The sequence below is a fragment of the Aplysia californica genome, unplaced genomic scaffold (genome assembly GCF_000002075.1).
Source record: "Aplysia californica isolate F4 #8 unplaced genomic scaffold, AplCal3.0 scaffold01164, whole genome shotgun sequence".
NCBI classification, from domain to species: Eukaryota; Metazoa; Mollusca; class Gastropoda; order Aplysiida; family Aplysiidae; genus Aplysia; species Aplysia californica.
In genome coordinates, this window is record NW_004798434.1 from 140,869 (window position 1) to 162,952 (window position 22,084).

The 22,084-nt window shown below is 40.3% G+C and overlaps 1 protein-coding gene across 1 annotated transcript in view; it reads right to left on the reverse strand.

Moving 5' to 3' along the window:
* Positions 1 to 2,636: 2,636 nt before the first annotated feature.
* LOC101855918 (coatomer subunit zeta-1) overlaps positions 2,637 to 22,084 on the reverse strand; it is a gene marked incomplete at its 5' end in the record, with an annotated part of 24,027 nt that continues 4,579 nt past the window's right edge. The window contains 4 exon segments of the mRNA XM_035973361.1: positions 2,637 to 4,512; positions 17,695 to 17,785; positions 19,867 to 20,000; positions 20,597 to 20,688. Of these exon segments, the coding sequence (XP_035829254.1) occupies positions 4,465 to 4,512; positions 17,695 to 17,785; positions 19,867 to 20,000; positions 20,597 to 20,688 (365 nt within the window).

The following is a 22,084-nucleotide window of genomic DNA, read 5'->3' on the forward strand; positions in this document are numbered from 1 at the left end:
GCGCATGCGCTGGCCGGCTTAGATCGCGTCGTCAGGCCCTCAGAGGTCACTTCGCCGGTAGCTACGACCACGTCGGCCACTCTGGTCTCTAGCAGAACTGAGACGGATCAGAAGGGGCGTACAGAATTCCCGCCTCGCCTTTATACCCATGTTTCAGCGCCCCTAGTGTCACGGGGCGGCAACTCTGTTCGGCCCGCCCAGCGCCCCCTAGTCTCATGGGCCCGTAACTTTCAATTATTCATCTCTCCAATAACACATAACCTCATTCCTTCACGTTTGTTATCGCGCCGGCTCGTAACTTTAAATCGTCTCCCGTCAAACTGTCCCGTCGTGGAACTTCGTACTACGTACGAGGTCAAACACACGGCGGGCTTGGCTTAGACCTAGCGATGACGTCAGTCCCATGGACAAATCCATCGTCAGTCCACAGAAAGATTAGTATATCCCTTAATTGCCAGATTGGCCTCTTTGTAGCTTACAAAATTAAGAATGAGACTGTCTTGAGCAGCACAGACACATGTACTATTTTATCAGCAAAACATGTATTTATCATTCAGCCTTTCTCTAACTACTATCAGATTAATCAGAACATTTATTATCAGCATGGCACTACTCTTTTTTGTTTATTGACTTTTTAACCACCTACAGTTCCTGTTTGGCATTTACTCATCGTTTTCTCCCCACCACAGAATTCTACACATGTAGAATTCTGTGCTCCCCACTAATAACTTACCTGGCCCTTAGGTGTCTGGCCGGCGAAAGAAGGACTCGTCTTGTGAAGATATATATAAGGAAAATTTTAACGAGGAGCGATAGACACTCGGCTGTCAGAGTCTGGGCCGAAAACCCCCTCCCTTCCCTCCCCTTTCAACCCTCACCCCAGCTAGACATCAAGTTCTTTAGTTCTCAGACCTGAACACTGAACACTGCGTTGCAACAAAGTGGGGAAGTGTGTCAAATGCTAATTATAGAACTTGGTCATGACAATATATATATTTATACATGTATATATATAAGTGCCAAAGATTAGAGGCGTTACAAAAGGGTAACAAACACAAGAAAGAAGGAGAGACCAGGACAATTGATGTTGTTAGATAAGAAAGAAGGAGCAAACCACACCAGAGCATCCGCTAACAACTCGCTGCTCTAATAAAACATTAATACACTGACAAGACCCTTTGCCATCTAGAGCAGGGCACTCGATCTCACCTAGGTGAAGTGAGGAAAATTCCTTTCCCATGGACACAATGTCAGGTCCCTGACGGGGTTCGAACCCGTGATCTTTCAGTTGTGAGCTTAACAACCTAACTACCAGACCCATACCTGTAAATGGCCAATCAAAAAATTGTCTGAACTCATCGACGCGAATATCATAAAACGCAAAAACTGCCAAAAGACACAATGTGCGAATACAGTTTGTAAAAGTAACATATAGTGACACATACTGGTAATAACAGTACTATAAAAAAAAATAAAAATGCCTGAAAATAAAAATGAAATGAAATTAACTCACCCAAAATAAATCTACTTTATACAGTAATGATGGGGGGGGGGGCTTGCTTTCAATTGCTTTTAAATCGCTGTTGCGATCCACAATAGCAAGGCCTGCCATACTGGACATGGAGATCTATCTAGCCTTTAAGAGGCTTTAAATTATAAAATGCGAGTTCAAAAAAGTAGATTAACTACTACACCTGCGTTAAACTAACGCCAAAATACGGTAACCTATGGATAACACACTCACAATAATATAATAGAACACAATCCAAATAGAAAAGCAAATGTATCAAAGTTAAAATTCCACAAAAATCATAAATCAACTCAAGAGGCCATCCTATTCGAATGAACAATGGAGAGAGAATGAGAAAGAATCAGATTTCAAATCGCCGAACACTCGCCCTCGGCCCGTACTCCGTACAGTACGCAAGAATTATCTTTCACATTATTCTCCGCAACAATTGAATTCAAAAAGTTCCGCCAAACATTTTGGCAAATACAAAGAAATATATAAGGGTCGGAAAAAGAGTGTCTGAATGGAGCTAACGATAGCCGTGTGTGACGTGTGTGTTCAGCGATGGCGGACGCAAGTGAGAGTCGTACGCGCGAGGCGAACAGGGCTCGGCGGCTCAGCCCATCGTCTGTCGGCCGATCGATAAATCTATTTTTAGATGCAGCGCTGGTGGGCGAAACAGATTCACGCGATGGTTTTCTATCAAAATTTCTGAGCAGCGTTTGGTTCCCTTGAAAAAGGGAGATTTTACGATTGGCGGATTTCCAACTATTGGCGGAAGATTTACAGGTATGCAGACCACAGACGCCACATGACCAGATGACAATGGTTCGAATCCCTAAAGGAGAATTCTTGAAGGTGGGTCTTTCGGGGGGGGGGGGGACTGAGTATTCGTTAGTCTCAACACACTCAGCCAAGCCTTTTCTCGAGTAGATGTGAAGTCCAAGGTCTTGCTTCAAAATAACTTTCCATAGTTAAATCAAAAGGGTGTTAAACCATTAAACCAACACGATACAAAGACAGCAACCCCCCCCCACCCCCCTTTACACACACACACGGCAAACTCCTCCCCTCCCCCCTTACACGCACACATGCACGCACACACACACAACTCCGACACAGACGATAGCATACATCCCATCAAAATTTCATTTATTCCTCCTTTAAGTATATACAAAACAGGAATTGATGAACATCAAACACATCAGGCAAAATGGAATTACCTCTATAATGATCACTTTTACTTTAATAAAACACAAATCACACACATTTACTCACTTTCAATAACTTATATACGAGGCTAAATGAGTTAAATTTTAGATTTCTTTCCAAAGGCATATAGAGATGCATGTGAATAACAGAACAAGACAATAAAAGCTGAAACAATTCCTCATGGCAACCAAGACAGCCTGACATAGCAAGGACGCACAAACTTTTAACCCAAGACAGCAGTTCATAGTTCTGTTTCTGTTTTATCTTTCTCTTTCCTTCCATGAGAGGTTAATAGTAATACAATACCATTGAAACGAATTTTTTCAAAGCAATCCAACTGATCCAGCTGCCTCAATGAGTTAGGTGCATAAACCTAAACATTCATAAATTCTACCTGTCGATAACAAAGTGCCTATTCTTTCGAAGGTGATCTGAAGGAGACAATTACCTTTCTTTGTTCTACTTGGAAGAGCTGAGTATCAAGTTTAAGATTTTATTTTAGCAAAAGTTTGAAAGCGTAACCACTATTCTCAGGCGCCCCATCAATGGTTTGGTCATATTTTAACAGAACAAAAATGTTGCTTTACAAACAGTGTTGCCACTACAGAAGCATCAATACAAAAATACACATGGCACACAAATGACAAAAACAGATTCTACATGAACTTGATGGAAACAACTGTCAAACCCACACATGCAACACTGAGTGACGCAAACATCAACCTGTACATATCACAAACCAAAACTCCCCTCTAAGTTAGTCATTCACGTCAAACTTGATGCCTCGCTGTACCAAAGTATTATTGTCAACCTTGACCGTCCAGTAACATACCAAACACAACTACAAATCCTGGTCCCAACCCCACAGAAAAATAAAAGCAGAACTAAACAACAAGAGGATAAACTGTACTTTTGCACACACACTCTCTCCGCCACACCTAAAGTTCAATCATCCTACATGATGATACAAGAAGGAAACCCACAGAAAAATAAAAGCAAAACTAAAAAACAACAACAACAGGATAAGATGTACTTGCTCACACACTCTCTTTCTCTCTGCCACACTCAAAGTTCAGCCATACTAAATAATACAACCAAAAGTTTAGTCATACTAAATGATACAAGAAAGAAACCCTCTCATGCCTCCCCACCATGAATGAGCGCAACTCCATCAGGCTTACTACACAATTCGTTCTTTGCAGGGTCGAGCATGCTTCTTGACAAACCCAAAACAAGAAATACACACCACCCACCATCCGTGGAGACACATCTTGTCAACCGTCCGTCATCTCCTCGTTCCAGTGTCTCTCCTGTCGCAGACATCTTCATCGCTTTCGTCGTTGCTGCTGCTGACTGAAGACTCCATGATCCCATCGTGTAATTTTGTCCATCAGGCATGCACACACATACACACACTCACAAAACACGCCTGAACCTACGCACACAGCATACACACACACATGTGCATGCTCGCGTACATCCACACACTCACTAAACACTCATTGTGTGCATGCTTGCACACACCGACACACGAACGGAATACATATGTGCATGACGTGCATGCAAGAGCACGCCCCAGACACTCAAAAGAACACTCATGTGCACACATGCACACATCAACACGCTCAGAGAGAACATTTGACATTCACAAACCCGTACATGGACACAAGCACACACACACACTAACATACACACACTCACACACACAACCAGACACACTCAGCCTCCCTCGACGACGCCCATCACTTGAGTAGTGACCACTTGATCTGGTCTTTTGCCGACTGAAGCACCTGAAGAGACAAAAACACACAAAAAAGACCACACGGTTAGTTTGTTTGCTTTTGCTTTAGTCAGTTTTTCAATACAAACAACACAATTAGGTCATACATTAATAATGCCAAAGATTAGAGGCGTTACAAGAGTAAAAAACATTTTTTTAAAGGTGAGATAAAGACCATCGAAGTTTGATAGGAAAGAAGAAGCAAACCACACTAGAACATCCACCAGCCACCCATTATGTTTAGTTTAGAGCTCATCATGTTGAGTCACACAGATATAAAGATGGTCATAACCATACAACAGTCTGTCATTTTCTTTCAGTTGTTTCACAGTAGTATTCATCCAGCAAATACTGTTCAGTATTAGAAAAAGTTTTACCACACTTGCAACACAATAAGGTCATATAAGTGCAGAAGATCACAGGTGTTACTAGAGAGTAACAAACAAAAAAAGGAGGGATAAGGATAATTTAATAGAGATGTTTGGTAAGAAAGAAGTAGTTAATCACACCAGAGCACCTGCCAACCATCTACTAAGTGTATTGTAGTTTGATGCCCTAGTAAAACAACAACAATAAGCCATTCTAAAGGTGGGTAAGTGAGAGCAATTTTGGTCTTCACCACCAAATAGAAAGGCAATAAGGAACAGTACGTACATGAACAATTTATGCTCCACTTTAGGAGAAATCATAAGAGGCTTTCAAATGTTGACAAGTGTGATGAACCAACTATATCAAAGCAACCAAGAAGTGTTATACTAAAGAAGACATTGCCATTGAGTAAGATTGGTATGAAGTTGGAATACTTCTCATGAATGCTCATCATTACAGTGATAAAAAAGATCAGCATTAGTAAGTTATTTCCCATGTCCTGCGTGCACTGTTCAATGCTTTATTAGAGTACTGATAGAAAGTTAAAGGAGTCCTAGTTAATTTACCCAAAGCAAACTTGATCTGCATATCGTTGGCTAGCTATTCAGACGTATTACGCCCAGAAATTTTGAAAATTCATTTTTTTAACAGCTGTTTAAATCTGTGGTTTCAGTTGCATATATGCATTGTGTCACATTCCAAATTCTGAATGTTCAAAATGGGGGGGGGGGGGGAAAGATACATGGTGTAGGTACAATAGTCCAAAAGAATGAAACAGGTTTTTTTCCCTTTTTCCTGAAAACTCGTTTTCTAAGCTTAGCACATAGTAACTGCTTGCCAACTATATGTACCAAATGCCTTTTGTGGTCATGTTATCACAATCAACACGTTTCACCAATGGGAGGACCCACAGACTGAATATCATTTTCAGGCTCAAGTTCAATTTTTTTAAAAGCCGCAAATGGAAAACAACATCAAAGTACAGATGTATTACGAAGATTTTTTTGTTTTAGTAAGCGTTTTACGGCACTTACAACACAATTGGGTCATACAAGTGACGAAGATTTCAAGTGTTACAAGAGAGTAACAAACACACAAAAAAAAGGAGGAAGAAAGAAAAGGACGACAAATGTTTGATACGAAAAAAGGAGCAAACCACACCAGAGCACCCATCAACCACCCACAGAGCCGCACCCATAAAACACAACTGGCATCTGCGGTGCAGCCATAAGGCACTTCGCTGCCACACAAAGGAGACCCAGGTTCGATTCCTCAGGGGAACAGACAATTTCTGTTGAGTATCTCGGTCTGTCTGCTGCGTTGTCAGTTGTAGTATCCCTCTCAGCCCATGCTGGCCGTGACAGGCAGGGTTGGGAGGCTGTCTCCTAAATGATCTAAATTGTGCCAGCAGGGCAATGGTGCATAAAAACACCTACACAGGGGCAGAGATACTTGATAAAAATGTTCTCATCGTTTAGGAATTGAACCCGGGTCTCCTGCATAAGACAACGATGTGCCTAACTACTACATCACCGATACTGGTCTAAATTAACCTGATCACTTTAAATATACAGTATAACACAGATAGTTCGAATTCGTCAGGACCGGCTTCGGTAGTTTGAAGGACCCGTAGTCCGAGGGATATCTTACAAAGATAAAGAAGAAGAAGAAAAAAAACGGGACAACCAGGCACAGTTCGACAGATGCGTGATTTCAACTCTTCTGTATTCAACCTATTCGTGTTATACTATACTTTTAAAAGATGCTGATTAATATGAACCATCGCAACAGTTTCCTTCAGTGAAAAGCATGATAATATACGATGTATATCTATAATATATGAGCAATGAAACTGAAATAAATCCATTTCCTACTACGATGTTTCTGTTTCCTTCACAGCAGATAAAGAGCAACAGAGAAAGAAGTACGTATTCTCAAATTCAAAGTACCCACTTACAGCATAAAAGCATCTTGTGTAGAAAACGCAAAAAATACATCCACTCCTCAGTATGAGACCGCAATACGTCACTTTTCAAAATGGTGTATGGCTGTGTAATATGCTAATCCGTAGATAAATCATGCAAAATACACTGACAATCAAGGTCAACCCATCTTGAACTACAGTTGGCAAAAAGGGTTGAGGCGGGGAGAGGGAGAGGCAGGGAGAGGGGTGGTTGCTACAGAACTGCCACCATAAGACCAAAAGGGCAAAAACAATAGAAGACAAAGATACACTAACTAAACCACCATACTAAATTGTCAACTCTACAGAATGATTGAATATGCAAAGAAACAATACTGAGAAACTGGGACAAAGCATGATCCATCTGTCACCCACAGAGTGAGAGAGAGAGAGAGAGAGAGAGAGAGAGAGAGAGAGAGAGAGAGAGAGAGAGAGAGAGAAAGAGGCCACGATAGAATTTTGATATATCGTAAAGGCAGACCTGCTGACCCCTCCATGACAAAAAAAATTGGACCTTTACTCAAAATCCTCTCTAAAATCGGAGTTTGGGTGGACAAAATCAGAAGTCTCGTGAACCACGGTAGATTAGGAAAACATTACAAACCGAAAATAGTGATATTAAACTTGTATTGTAGACGCAAATAAGAATTTGAGTATTTTCAAATAATTTACTATAAGTCACGGATATATAGCAAATAAATGCGTAGTGTTTCCATGTCATTTTTGACAAGTTGCATATGACTGCTAGAAACAGAATTCAGGGAATGAAAAAAAAACCCAAGGTATTTTATACAAATCTGATAGCAGTACTTGAACTGGCCATTATCTAGTTAATTTTACCTCTGACAACCCTCATCTTCTTCAATCACAAAATCTGGACTCCAGATAGATGGGCATTTTTTTTTCACCAAAAGCAAGTAAAATGAAAAAGCTTTTAGAGGACATTATTAACTTCATATGCCAAAAAAAACAACCCAAAAACCTGACAAACACCAAATTCCATCGTATGTGACAAACAAAAATAAAAACTTTTTAACAATTTAAGTCAACATGATATGACAGTCAAAACCAGTACAATCATACAAATTTGGCTGTGATACAAACCTGGGGAAGGAAAGATTACTACTGACAATACAGGGACATCTACGATCCATAAGCATAACTAAGGAAAATAAGAAAAGGCGAGATAAGAATCAAAATCCCAAAAACAAAAAAATGTTGGGGAAAGAGGGATACGAGCACCAGGGGTCCCTTCTCCAATAGCCAAGCTCCACACTCACCTCCAGCTTTTTGCTCAGTTGCTGCCATATGGCACAGAGAGTGAGTGACCACAGTGAATATAAGTTTGTTCACATCTCAACAGAAAAATAAGAACACAAAAGAAATAATTCTTTTTTTCGCTTCTTTTTCTTTAAAATATGAGGGTATTTACGCCCCCCCCCCCCCCCCTCCCCAATCAGCGCAATTTAAATAATTTAGAAAGTTGGCTTTTGACCTTGCCTGTCAGGGCCAATCCGGGTTGAGAGGGATACAATATATTCACGCAGGAAGACTGACAAACAACGTTCGACAGCAGAGCGCTTGATCACTCCACCACAAGCTCGTAAAACTAAGACACAAAAAAAGAGAAGGACAAGAGTCCTCCTTGTCCCTTTCTTATGAAGGGTCAGGAACATCCACAGAAACATGAATCTTAGAAAGAAGAAAAGTGTACCCTTTCAAACAGAATTTGAGTCACAAGCCACGTGCGCTATCAACAAAAACACATCAGTTTCCACAACTCTCAGGATTTTTTTCTGCCATCTTGAAATACATATTCAGTATTATTGGAAGTACCATCAAACAAAACAAAACAATAAATAAAAAAAGGAACAACAAACCAAAAAAATAATAATAAATTAATAGATATACCCCAACCCTACCTGCCCCCCCCCCCCCCCCCAAAAAAAATAAAATAAATAAATAAATGGGTTCTGAAGGATGAGTTGAGTCCTTTTTCCCTGTTAGGAAGGACTCGGAAAAACTACTATGACTAACAGACAACTGATAAATAAAACCAACTTTTGGACTCCTACAACCACTTTTAGGGGGCTAAAAAAGGTTAACAGTAAGGGGGTAAACATTTTCAGTTAAGCCTTAAGACTGACAGTTTTCCGTCCTCTTGGCGGAAGGTTTGAGTTTGAGTAAAGAGAACACCGACACAACAATGGTTATACAGAGCCGGGAATAAGAAAGACAGATAGACAGAAACAATACAGGGAAAGCAGCAAAGAAGAAGGACCTGCCACCCACTCTTTGTGATTAGGAAATACTACATGATACAATCTTGGCAGAAATATCTATTTTTGTGACCTTCAAAAATCTTGCAAGAGAATTTTGTCTCTCACGGGCAGCAGACAGTCCAGAAGCCAAACGCACGAAAATCAATTAGTGACCGAATATTGTTGTGACTCACTGGGCAGGACCTGCCACGCCAGTGGTTCACCGACGATAGAGTTTTCATTAATAAACTTATTTTAAAAATCACGTTCTGTCAAAAAACCACAATTATCAACTTTGGAACCAGCTTATCAAAACAACAAAATGACTCGAGAGATTTGATTCCTTGCTGAAGTTTGCGATCATGAGAAAGAGGTGAATCAGTTTATTAGTGTTCGAATGCTTATTCAGTTGCTTGCATTGTATCCTTCCCGGGAAGCTGAGAAAGTTTCTGAGTCTTCTATAGTCTGCCAGGGGTAATAATAATATACTGTAAAGCGCATAGAGCTATGCTGTCGAGTGAAAATAGGCGCTGTACAAATACTATTTTATTAATTAGCTGTATTTTCTTATCACAAAGAGGGTGGACAACTGTCAGTTTCAACTGGACATGTGTTAGCCTTTTAGAGCTATGGGAGAAAGCAGACGCCAAGAAAGGAGTAAATATATGTCTGCAGAGGTGAGACAAAGTTGTAATAATTTACGGCCTCTCATCACTGCAGTGGCCAAATTTCACAAGGAACATACATGAATAATACACTTAGTAAAACAGAGGATAAAACAAAGGACATTACACATCAAGGTGTTAATACAAGAGGACTCAGAATACAGCTTAACATTATTATTGTTCATATTACTGTTCATTTATATTATGCATGCGACTGTAAGCCTCCGTGTGCGTGCATGTGTGAGAGTGTGTGTGTGTGTGTGTGTGTGTGTGTGTTCATGCGGGTGAGTGTGTGTGTGTGTGTGTGTGTGTGTGTGTGTGTGTTCATGCGGGTGAGTGTGTGTGTGTGTGTGTGAGTGTGTGTGTGTGTGTATGTGTGTGTGTGTGTGTGTGTGTGTGTGTGTGTGTGTGTGTGTGTGTGTGTGTGTGTGTGTGTGTGTGTGTGTATGTGTGTGTGTGTGTGTGTGTGTGTGTGTGTGTGTGTGTGTGTGTGTGCGCGCACGTGCATGTGTGCATGCAGGTGTGTGTGTGTGTGCGCATGCGGGTGCGTGTGTATATGTGCGTGTGTATATGTACGTGGTGAAACACCAAACCAATGTGCCAGGACCTGGACAACAAAGATGTGTATTATCTTATCTTAATCTTAAGGATGTCGAAAATCCTCAAAAGAAAAAAGAAAAAAAAAAAGAGAAAGATCAGAAGTCTGTTCCAAGTTATTACAAGATGCAAGAAGGTCAGACACGTGTATAAACAAAGCGTTCAGTATGAGGGAGGGGGGAAGTCCGTGTTGGTGGTGGTGATGTTGTCTTTTTTTTTTAACTTTAGAAGGGATACGTTAGAAACAAAAGAGGATCACTAGTGAAAAGCAAGATTGCCAGTTTAGTTTTAGTAAGTGTTTTACAGCACTTGCAACACAATAAGGTCATATAAATGCCGAAGATTAGAGGTGTTACAAGAGAGTAACAAACACAAAAAAGGAGGGGAGATAAAGACAATAGAGCAGGATTGCCAACTTTCTTCACCTTTTTTCAAAACACAACCAGGAACACCTACTCTTTATATCAGATTGCGTAACAACGAAACAAAATTACAACAAATGGGCTAGGTTTTGGTGTAGTGTCAGTGAAAAGACTCTCAAATTCCTGACTGCCAAATCAGGGACAGTCATGGAAATTATGAAAGTTAAGATTAGATAATAAGATAATACTTCATTATCCCAGAGGGAAATTTTAATTTTGGACAGTTATTGGCAAACCTTGAAAAGGGCTTGAGAAAATGCACTATAATCGAACAGACAAAATTACCAAGTAACAGTTAACAAGCATGGCCCCACAAGTCGAGAAAAAGCACCCACAAGCATGACAAAATTCAGAGAATACATAACCGTTGTACATTGAGACTACGGAGGTACCGCAGCTATGATTCTTCTATTTTTAGAAGGAAAAGAAAAAGCTCACTACAAAACTACAACACTTAACACTATACCAGTTGGTGCTGACCAAAATATGAATGAAATGTACTCATGTTACAAGTCCCACATATCGTACACATTCAATGTAAAACAACAGACCAAGCGACAATCTCCAGATTTACTTTAGTCATAGTAAGTGTTTTACGGCACTTGGAACACAATAAGGTCATATAAGTGCCGAAGATTAGAGGTGTTGCAAAAGAGTAACAACAAGAGAGTAACAAACACAAAAAAGGAGGAGAGATAAAGCCGATAGATGCTTGATAGGAAAGAAGGAGCAAACCACATTAGAGCATCCGCCAACCACCCATCCAGATCTACAAACCAGTTTTTTTAGAATACTATACAAACGAGAAAATAAAAAAATTTAAAAATCTATGACGCATGTCAGCAGGATATGTTGTTTCAGCTGGGAAAGTCAAGAGGGACAGCTCACTCAGCCCTGAAATCTGGCTCAACATATCGGATAAAGCGTTTTCAGCAATTTCCATTTCGCGACCTCGGTGCTTTCTTGTCGTATCTCCATGTTTTTAAACAGTGAGTGAAAACAGTTCATAACAGAGTGAGCTTAACAAGAAGTCAGATTTTCAATGTTAAAAAATGAAGATAGAACAAGAAAGCACTGAGGTCGCAATGTGTTTACAATACCATGTGTTTACAACACTTGCAAATACTCTACTGGCATTACAAAAATTGAAAGATTTAATGAAATACCTACATTTCGATATCAAGTTTTACATTGAATATCTGTCTTTATGTGACTGAAGCTAACGATCAAACTGGCAGCCAATTCCTCTTGAAGAAACATAAAAATCAGGATCAAATTTCACAGCGAATGAAGAAAAGAAATATTTTTCCCAAGAAGAGGAACTTTGAAATTCGAGTGCCTTTACATATGTAAAAGAAAAGAGAAGTCAAATGCATCCCAGACATTGAAAGTAATCATTTTGTAAAGCGTCAAAAAACATAAAAGTCAACCCCCAAACATATGATAAGACAGACATGGTTCTGGAGCTGAAAAATACGGTGAGTTTACTGAAAAAGAAAACTAGTCTCAGGACGAAGCGAGTGAAGAACTGCAAGAGGCCCAAGGCACAGAAAATCCCACAAACAACAACAGCAGACCCTGATGAAAGTAGTAGTCTCTCTGTATGCCGAGCGACTGTTCCCACAGGTGTAAAAAAGTGTTAATGATATGCGGCTCCTGTCATGCAGAACCACGTAGGAGGAGGCGGGGGTCGGGGGAATCAGGATACATTACCCGGTCAGTGGCCGCCGACACTTGCTGGCCGTACTTAGCCGTAATCTTGAGAGGGAGATACACCCGAGGTACCAGTGAGATTAAGTGTATTGTAGCAGTGGCAAAATTGGGGAGGGGGGAGGAGGAAATATGTATGGAGGAGAAGGTGCACTCAGCGCCCTTTACTACTACGACTACTGCTAATAATAATAATAATAGACAGCATTTGCATACCTCAAATCCCCGCTCAACAGCAAGTTCTATAGTCTTTACAATCTATACTATTACTCCAGCAGACCTGATAGCATTCTGAAACAATCTCAACTTCCTGGGAAGCATACAAAGCAAGCTACCATCTTACAGGTACCAAAACATTAACATACAGAAAAGATCTTTCGCTGTCTGTGACCCGGTACCCATTCCCACCTGGGTGTGAAGTGAGCAAAATTCACATTAAAAAAATGTCTTTCCCAAGGACGCAACGTCCTGCCTGAGGCTCGAACCCCTGAACCCACAACTTCACAATTATGAGCCCCTTAGCCTAACCACCAGACTACCGATGCCACCAATCTGATTCAACTCATACTCTGAGCCCTCACTACAACAGCCCACACTCGTATTAGTTCAAAACTCTTATTTTTACCAGCACATAATAAGCTTAATAAAGTCAAAGAAGACTCTCCCACATCCTTTCAATCTGGACTCTAAAAGAAAACAAGTAGCAGCAACAAAAACTCATTCTTTTCAGACAGTGCCTCTGACAGAAAGGGTACAGGCAGTCTTTACGCCCCTATCAACACTATTAGGTTATTATAGAGGCGGGACTTATGAGTTTAACATCCATCTCCAAAAAGGACTGAGCCAAAAGTAGTAAAGTGTCTTTCCTAAGGACACAATGTCAGACCGAGCTGAGGCTCGATCCCCTGAATCCGGAATCTCGCGATTACGGGTCCGGTAGCCTAACCACTAGGCTACCGACGCCACTCCTTCGACAGGTTGGGATCTCAGCAACAAATGTTTCAAAAGAACATAATACGCAGAGAATAAAAAAATAATACAATGTACTATCACAGGGCAAATTTGGAGAGTTGCAAATGAGTGTACAGGCCCAATACAGCATCATGTAAAGATGACTTTGTGAATTACAGATCAGACTGCAACATATGCTATGCAATACATACACACAAAAATAAACAACCAAGTCATGGAATCGCACTCTTAGCTCTTACTTGGAAACAAAGAAAAAAAAGGGGAAAATATTCTAACTATGAGCAAATTAAGAACAGCCTCAGAGAGCAGAAATGCTGGATGGAACAGGCATAACATAAGCAAATATGGAGAAGAAGAAACTCCATATTGCTATTTTTTTTTTCAGCTGAAGATTAGAGGTGTACTTAAGAGTAACATAAAAAATTTTAAAATAAAAATAATAAAGGAGTGATAAGGGTGAAAAGTTTGATATCATAGAAGGAGCAAAAAACATCAAAGCAGCCTTCAACCACTCACCAATCAGTATTTATCAATATTCAGGAAAAGTGGACTATGAACATGTCACTAAGAGGCTTAATGCGAACCACAAGAGTCAAGTTCTATGCAAGGGTGATTTTTTGCAGAGAAGCCCGGGAGAAGTCGGGGACAATTAAGCTCATGAGGTCGTGGGGTTCAAAGGCAACAAACAGTCAGGTACAGTTCTCTCAGTGAGCTCTGCAACATTACAATGCTTCAGTCTGAGACTAAGCCGCTGGGGTTTTTTTGTTTTAGTAAGAGTTTTACAGCACTTGCAACACAATAAGGTCATATAAGTGCCGAAGATTAGATGTTTTTAGTTTTAGTAAGAGTTTTATGGCACAATCAGGTCATATAAGTGCCGAAGAATAGATTACCTGTTACAAGAGAGTAACATACACTAAAAAGGAGGGGAGATAAGGATGACAGATGTTTGATGGGAAAGAAGGAGCAAACCACACCAGAGCACCCGACACCCACCCACAGACTAAGCTGCAAATTTGTTCCATGTTGACACAGCTGACACACCACAGCAGCCCCCCCCCCCCCCCCCCCGGCAAAGCACAAATAGTAGCCTTGAGAAGCTTTTGATTGTTTATGCTTGTTTGAGTAAAGAGAAGCACATTGACACAATAATGGTCATTTAGTGCTGGGAAAAGGGTAAGACAGACTGACGGAAACAACAGAGGGGAAAGTAAAGAGGTAGGTTAGGACCTACTAGAGGCGCCCTCCAATCACCCACCTGAGAGGCTTTAAGCTTTCTGACATCACTACTGTGGTCAAACAAACACAGCCAGTATATCTACATATTGTTTTTGCTGTTGCTTTAAAAAGAAAAAACATTAAACATTTTTTAAAAAACAAATTCACCCCCCCTCCCCCTCAAAAACACAAAAACAACCCCAAACTAACAAACACATGTATTCATAAAAGTAATACAGCACACACTGGTAAAAGTAAAAGGAAAGATGATAGGTGTCCGCGTCCACTTATAGTCTATGGCCAGTCACTAAAACAACCTTAATATTACGTTTGGAACAGACAACACTACAGATACTGGAATAAAACACTGGGGAGCAGACCTCAACAGAGCAACTGCCACAGTACCCTTGTACTAAAGGCAGATGAATATACGAAAAAGGTAGAAATGAACGGAGGCACCCTCCAACCACAGGTTCTCAACATATGTTTTTTTTAAAATTATTATTAAAGTATTAAATGCTAGAGTATGAAACATAAATAGAGATACTATAAGATGGCCAATTAGCATGATGAAGAAAACAGCTGGCGATATAATATAAGGGAGGAGGAAGGGAGTGGGAAAACCTGCAGACTTACAAAATCAGTTCCTCATCAATCACTCAATAAGAAAAGCCCTCTTAAGGCATTCTCTACTCCCTGAAACAACAGAACAAAGCTATTGCTGTCGAACCCCACAGTCTATTTGTACAAGCAACAGCCAGCACCTTCTATTTCTGCAAAGAAAAAATAAATCGTGCCGCTACTAGCATCTGTGATTTAGAATGTTAAATCACCTTCGATGCTCTCAACCCTACACTTTTTCTACAGCCCTGCAAGCTAGTTTAGCATTAGCACAGCATCCCCCCCCCCACCCCCTAAAAAAATTACATTTTTTTAAAACCCACCGAAAAATTATTTTTTAAAACCAGAAACCAATATATATATCCTAAAAACATTAGTAATAAACCTTTAATTACGAGAAAAGTACTCACCATAAAATGTACTCCAAAAGTTAAAAACCCTTTAAACGACTAAAACTTCCCCAACACAAATACTAAACACTTCTGCGTTGGCACATGCATGCACACATCCCAGTAATTCAAACAATAAAAGTGCTTTCAAAGAGCTCCCATGATCAAGACAGGGAAAAAAAAAAAAAACGCAACGCAAGAACAAGGTTGCTTTACACAGGGTTCCTGCCAAGAACTTCCCATCAAATTCAAGGAGGTTTCAAGGAGAAATTGTTAAAATTCAAGGAGATTTGGTCAAGAAATTCATGACGAAAGCCTATTGTCCGAAAGGAATCATCATGGTTTCGATTTTCCTACAAAAACTGTTCCCAGGGTGACTGCCAACCGGGCTTCTCAATTTTCCAAGGGGGCCCATCCATCCTCCAGGGGCATGTTACATAACACAATGACAGTGCATGCTCCATTTATATATTATAATATAATATATATATATACACACATGTAGGCACATTATATCCAGTCAACAACATGTCAGTGTGGCACTGGGATACTGTGTGACTTAGGTATTTCAGTCTGTTCTTACTTATTTTTTCCCCCTTCATCTTATTCGCCTATAAAAACTATATGAAAATGAATCATGCTTTGAGCCTGAGAAAAGGCCTAGAACCAGAATATCAACCGTCAAGAACCAGTTTGGGAGTCAGGGTTTATATAATAAACGTGAAAAACAAAAATTATTGCTCAAACTCAAAGTAGAGTTATAACTTGAATGGCTCAAGTAGACCTCTTCAGTGTGAGAGGTGTAAGAACTGTGGGAGGGCAAGATGCAGTGACACTGAAAATCTGCGAATCTTGAACAGAAGGCTAAAATAAAGCACATATACATGTAATTTACTACCACCTACCAAATGAAACGGGAACCCTTTAGTTTTTTTAAAAACTAGGGCTAACAAGGTTTGAGTATGACAGATCCCGATTCCACACAAGGCCTGCACCAAGGCGCGCTTTGCAGAGAGCTCTAGATCTAGTAATCAAAATTCTGAAAAGTATAATCTGCTTCCAGGTTCAGTTATTGTCATCCGGTGTTGCCTTCAACCCCACCCACCCCCTCCCCCGCGTGCGTCTTTTTAAAAAATCAATAATCCCCCCATTCCTGAGTCCTATACTTCGCAGCTCTGAAACTTAAAATGAACTTTTGTGACCTCAACCATCGCCGATACTCACGATGTGAGGAAAACGCACAGGTTCAATGACCGGTCACGATGGCAAGCCCGACAAGAAGCTTGTATAACTTTCTTTTTCTTTCTCTTTTTTTCACAAGTGACAGCACAGGACAAACAATTTATTTTCATGGCGACACAGCGTGTGTACTACAGAACCTGCATGTTACAAAAGTGGCGTTATCAGACTACTAGGCCTAACCTACCGGCAAATTGCAGGGTGGTGACGAAAGCGAAAGTAGACCTTGATTTTTCCGACCGAGCTTCTTTATCGCACATTAGGTCTATACACTTCCACTTTGTTGCCGCCATAACCGCTTGCTTGTTCGCGTGAAACGTACCCTCAGGCCAGGAAAGGCCGAATAAATATATCACAATCGCGACCGGCAAAAATGAACTCATGGACATTATCGGATTTGGTTTTCAAACATTCGAGAACTTTTATGTATTTTCCCGGGTCTTTCACTTTCACTGGGCAGTTTACAGATTTCTTAAAATTCCCGTTGCATTCCGGGCCTCGGCGATTTTTTTTCAAATTCCTGGGTAATTTCAGCGGCCCCTGGGATTCCCGGGGCCTGGCAGTCACCCTGTGTTCCTGTCCGATCTGGCAAAATTCAAGGAGTTTTCAAGGAGATTTTCCTTTGAATGCAAATTCAAGCAGTTTTCAAGGAGATTTTTCCTTGAATGCAAATTCAAGCAGTTTTCAAGGACTCCTTGAATTCAAGGAGGCCGCGGCAACCCTGTTTACAGAATCTCTCAAAATCCCAGGGGTCGCCTGCCCTTACCTTGGCCATTGTCTGTTCTCCCAAGGGGATGTCGTCGTTTCTGATGGCCACCCTCTGGACAATTTGATGGGGGTCACTTTCTAGCACAATCCTGGGGAATAAAGAAGAAAGTTATAACAACAGAGTAAAAAAAAAAAAAAAAAAAAAACAGAGAGTCTCACTCGCTTAAATTAATCACAAGAAAAGAACCACGTCACTAAAGAAGTAAAATGATATGACTACTCAATTTTTTTCCGTCCTTTGTTCACCTAAAATAAATGCAGATCCCAAATTCCCAATTCCTACATTCTGCATTCAACTATCCTACTATTCGTACATTCAACTATCAACTAATCATACCTTATCAAAACAGACTTAATTTACATTCAACCCCCTCCCCCCACAACTCTGGAAAGATGTCTAATAACGGTATAACCTAGACCAGAAGCAAACAACACAATAAGGGAAACAATTTTACTGAGAGCTGACATCTTTGCTTCTGCTTCCAGGTGCTGTCAAAGGAAAGTTACTCTTAAAACACAGGTTTTTCATGCATTTGTATACAACAATGATCATAATACAGTGTAAAGTGCATAGAGCTTGCTGTTGAGCGGGATATGCTCTACGCGAATGCTAATTATCATTATCATCATGTACATGCCGATTAGAAAACACTACGACGGTTAAAAACTGTAACAGGGGTAAAAAGCCCACAATGAAAATGAAACGAGTATAACGAAGAGAGTGGGTTTTTTTGGGGTAAGTTATGGTGAGACACAATTACATCATATGACGCCCAAGATATGAAGTGTCACATGAGAGTAACAAATGTTGAAAATTCATAGTAAAAGTTTGGTCGTAACTTACATTTACTTTAATATAATAATGCAGTTATAGACAGTGAAATTTGCTTATTATACTGAAGCCTTTTGGCCAGTTCTCTGTGCATCCCCAGTGCGAAAGAAAATAGATCAGATGTTTACAGTTTGTCCCTTAACCAGTATTTTTCTCCATAAACTTTTCTGGATGGTTGCACTTCTGATACAGACACACAAAACACTAATTGACCTGCATGTGAGCGTCAACCAGATTGTCTGAAAATTTTGAGCAACCCCCCCGCCATAACTTTAGAGCTTTTAAATTGTGGGCGTCATAAAAGGAAGGATTTCCGAGTAACGAGCGACCACCCGAACAAACACAATAAAGAAGAGACCTAACCCTAACCCAAACCCTATCGGCCTACCCCTAGGCCTAACCCAAAAAAGAACCTGCAACGGCCCTCATGTAAAAAGGCCAGCACAAGTCCAAAAAAAAAAAAGAAAGAAATAAGCACACTCCAAAACAAACAAGGAGCATTTATAATAATAAAAATAATATGGCCTACATTGCTATAAAGAGTTTGATACAATTCAATAGAATTGGATAAAGATCTATGAATCCTCCATATATATATAGATCTCAGTGATCTAAATAAATCTAGATCTAGATCTAGTAGAACAAGTGAATAGGAATAGATCTAGAATCTAGACCTTGAACGAGAAATCCGCATCCGATTCCGAAGAGAGAGACTCAGTTGAGTCTAGGGGTCTAGGTCTAGATCTAGATCTAGATCTAGATCTAGATTAGACCTTTATTCTAAGCAAATAATTCACGCACCTGATAAAATGCGTTTTACCAACATTAATATTACAACACAACCTATAATATGGTTTGACACAATAGAATTGGAATATGAATCCTCCATTGAGGTCTATAATGATGTATATAAATCTCGATCTAGATCTAGAGTAGAACAAGTGAGTCGGACTTGAAAGAATCCACATGATCTGAACAATCAGTAAACAAACGAAATTCAAAATGGCCGCTCGAGCAAGAAATTGAAAGTAGATGATTTAAGTCGTCGTACTTTTTCGTATTCGTATTTCTACTCAGGTTCCGACAATTATGTCGGAACGCCGACGTCGGCAGTCGGCGGTGCGCGCATCGGCGGTCGACACGAAAACGAAAGTGCCGACAAAGCCGACAGGAGAAAAAGGGGTCGTTGGCACACGACCAGGCCTCGCACTTCGAACATTGACTAATACAGGTGGGCCTAGCGATAGCATCGGCTGGTTCGCGGGTCGGGGTCGCGATTGTCAGATTTCAGACGATTGTCGGCAAACATGCAGGTCTACACTAAATATCGACACGAACCCTCCATCACAAAGCTCATCCGCTGCCAGGAAAACTGCATCCAAGTTGTCCAAGAGGGCTCTCTTCTCCACATTCTTGCGCAGTATTTCGCTGATTGAGTCGTAGAAGGCATTGAGGCAACTTGCCAGGATAAGCTGGAAAAGTGACAAAAATAAAGAACAAAAATGTAAGAACAAGATTTTTAAAATTTAAACTTCACCCTACCACTCAAGGCAGAAATGGAAAACGAAATGAAATTTTCACAAAACTAAATTGTCTGTTCATTGTCCTGGAAAACAGCAAATGTGTCATCGTGAAGAAATCAGACTTTTAAAGAATTGTTTATTTTAGGATCAAGACTTTTTAGTCAATTTAAAAATACATTTCTGTGTGGATGTTACTGAAATGCATAGATGAAAGTCATTAAAAAACCTTGTAAATTTCCAGTTTCCACGGGCACTCAATCTTTGGAAATTACCAAACTTTGGTGGCGACTTTCTCGCTTATTTTACTATGATTATGTAATCCCTACTTCATCCAACTGCAAATATTTCATCTCTTTCAAGATAGAGGGGTATTTTTTTTCCACCACAAGCAAGACAAATGAACAGGCTCTAAGACTATATCAATTACTCCATATACCCAAAAATTGATGAGTCTGACATGAAAAATACAACTCTGTTCGAGACAACAACCTTTCTAGTGTCAGTGAAATTAACTGACAGCATTCAGCAAACTAAACAAAGATTACCTCATTTTCCATTGATGAACCAACAACATAGAAAAACAGATCTACATTGCTCTTGTATACACAGGTCAGCCCCTCGAACATGATGATTTCTCCTGAAAAAAACAAATTCACAGATGAGTACCTGATATTTATCAATATTTTCATTCTTTTTTGGGGGGAGGCGGGGGGGGGGGGGGGGGGGGGGTAAGTGTTTTACGGCGCTCGCAACTGCATAAGGTCAAATGAGCACGTGGGACACATTAAACATTTTCAGTTGGTAGGAAATTTTCTTATTTTTCCGGGTGGCAGCAGAAGCCTGCTCTTTTCGATTCTGGACCACCAAGGGATCTTTAACGAGCACAACTTGCACACGAGTCCTCAAAGATTTTTTCGCCCTTATCCGAGAAGGCTTGGTGTTAGATCTTACCTACCATAAAACCAGGGGTGTGGTTGAAACATAGCAGGGGGCAAAGGAGGTGAGGGGGAGGGGGCAGAGAGTGGAGACGAAAGCAGAGGACAGAACATTTATTTCTAAATGGACAATTTCCCTTTTTTTTAAAGTAGCATTTGCAAGGCAGCCTAGTCCATAGAACCGATCAAATTGCTGCCACTATTTACAGAATAACACGGATAGGTCAAACACAAAAGACTCGAAATGACGTATCAGTCGAACCGCTCCCTTTTTTTCCTTCTTTATCATTATATAAGATATCCCTCGAACTACGGATCCCTCGAACTACCGAGGCCGGTCCCGACGAATTCAAGCTATCCAGGCTATACTGTAAGTTAGCTGTACTATACCATGCATTACACTTTTCTTAAGTTTCTCCAACTAAAGCAGAAGGGCCAAAATTGACAGAGCAGGTGATGGAAGGAACGGGCAAGTTCAAATACTTTACTTTTCCAATCCAGGGGCCATCTAACCTTTCAGCCTGAGCAAGTTCAAATAGAAAAACGGTTTCTTTTCAACAAGGGAACTTAATAATGAAAGGTGAAAACAAACGCAAAGGCATATCCACATTGTCAAAGAGTTCCGCCTGAATTCGTGGCATGTGCCACCATCATTTGTGAACTGCTGATATCGACATCGACCTGTTGAATTCACTAACATCTCTCTTAATCTGAGCCCACTGATGTTGTGGCCACCAATCTTTCCATAGATGGAAAATACAGTAGAATGTGTTCTAATGGCCACCTGCATATAAAGAAAATCATTTGTGGCGGAAAACACAGCAGAGGGCAAAATGGCACTTTCTGTATTCTGAACAATTTTTCTCAGAAATGGGATAACTGTGTGTGTGTATCTTTAGTTGATATAGTAGAGTGAAGTTTCGAGAAGCTGGGACAGCAACATTTTTGTGAGTTTTTACTTTTTGTGAAAGTTGTGGTTTTGTGAAGTTCCTGGACCCATGCCCGCCCATGGAATGACGACAGACAATGTTTACTTGACAACAGAACACATGGAGAGAAGGGTAAGTCTAATTTATTTTTTTCATAATTTTTAATGGT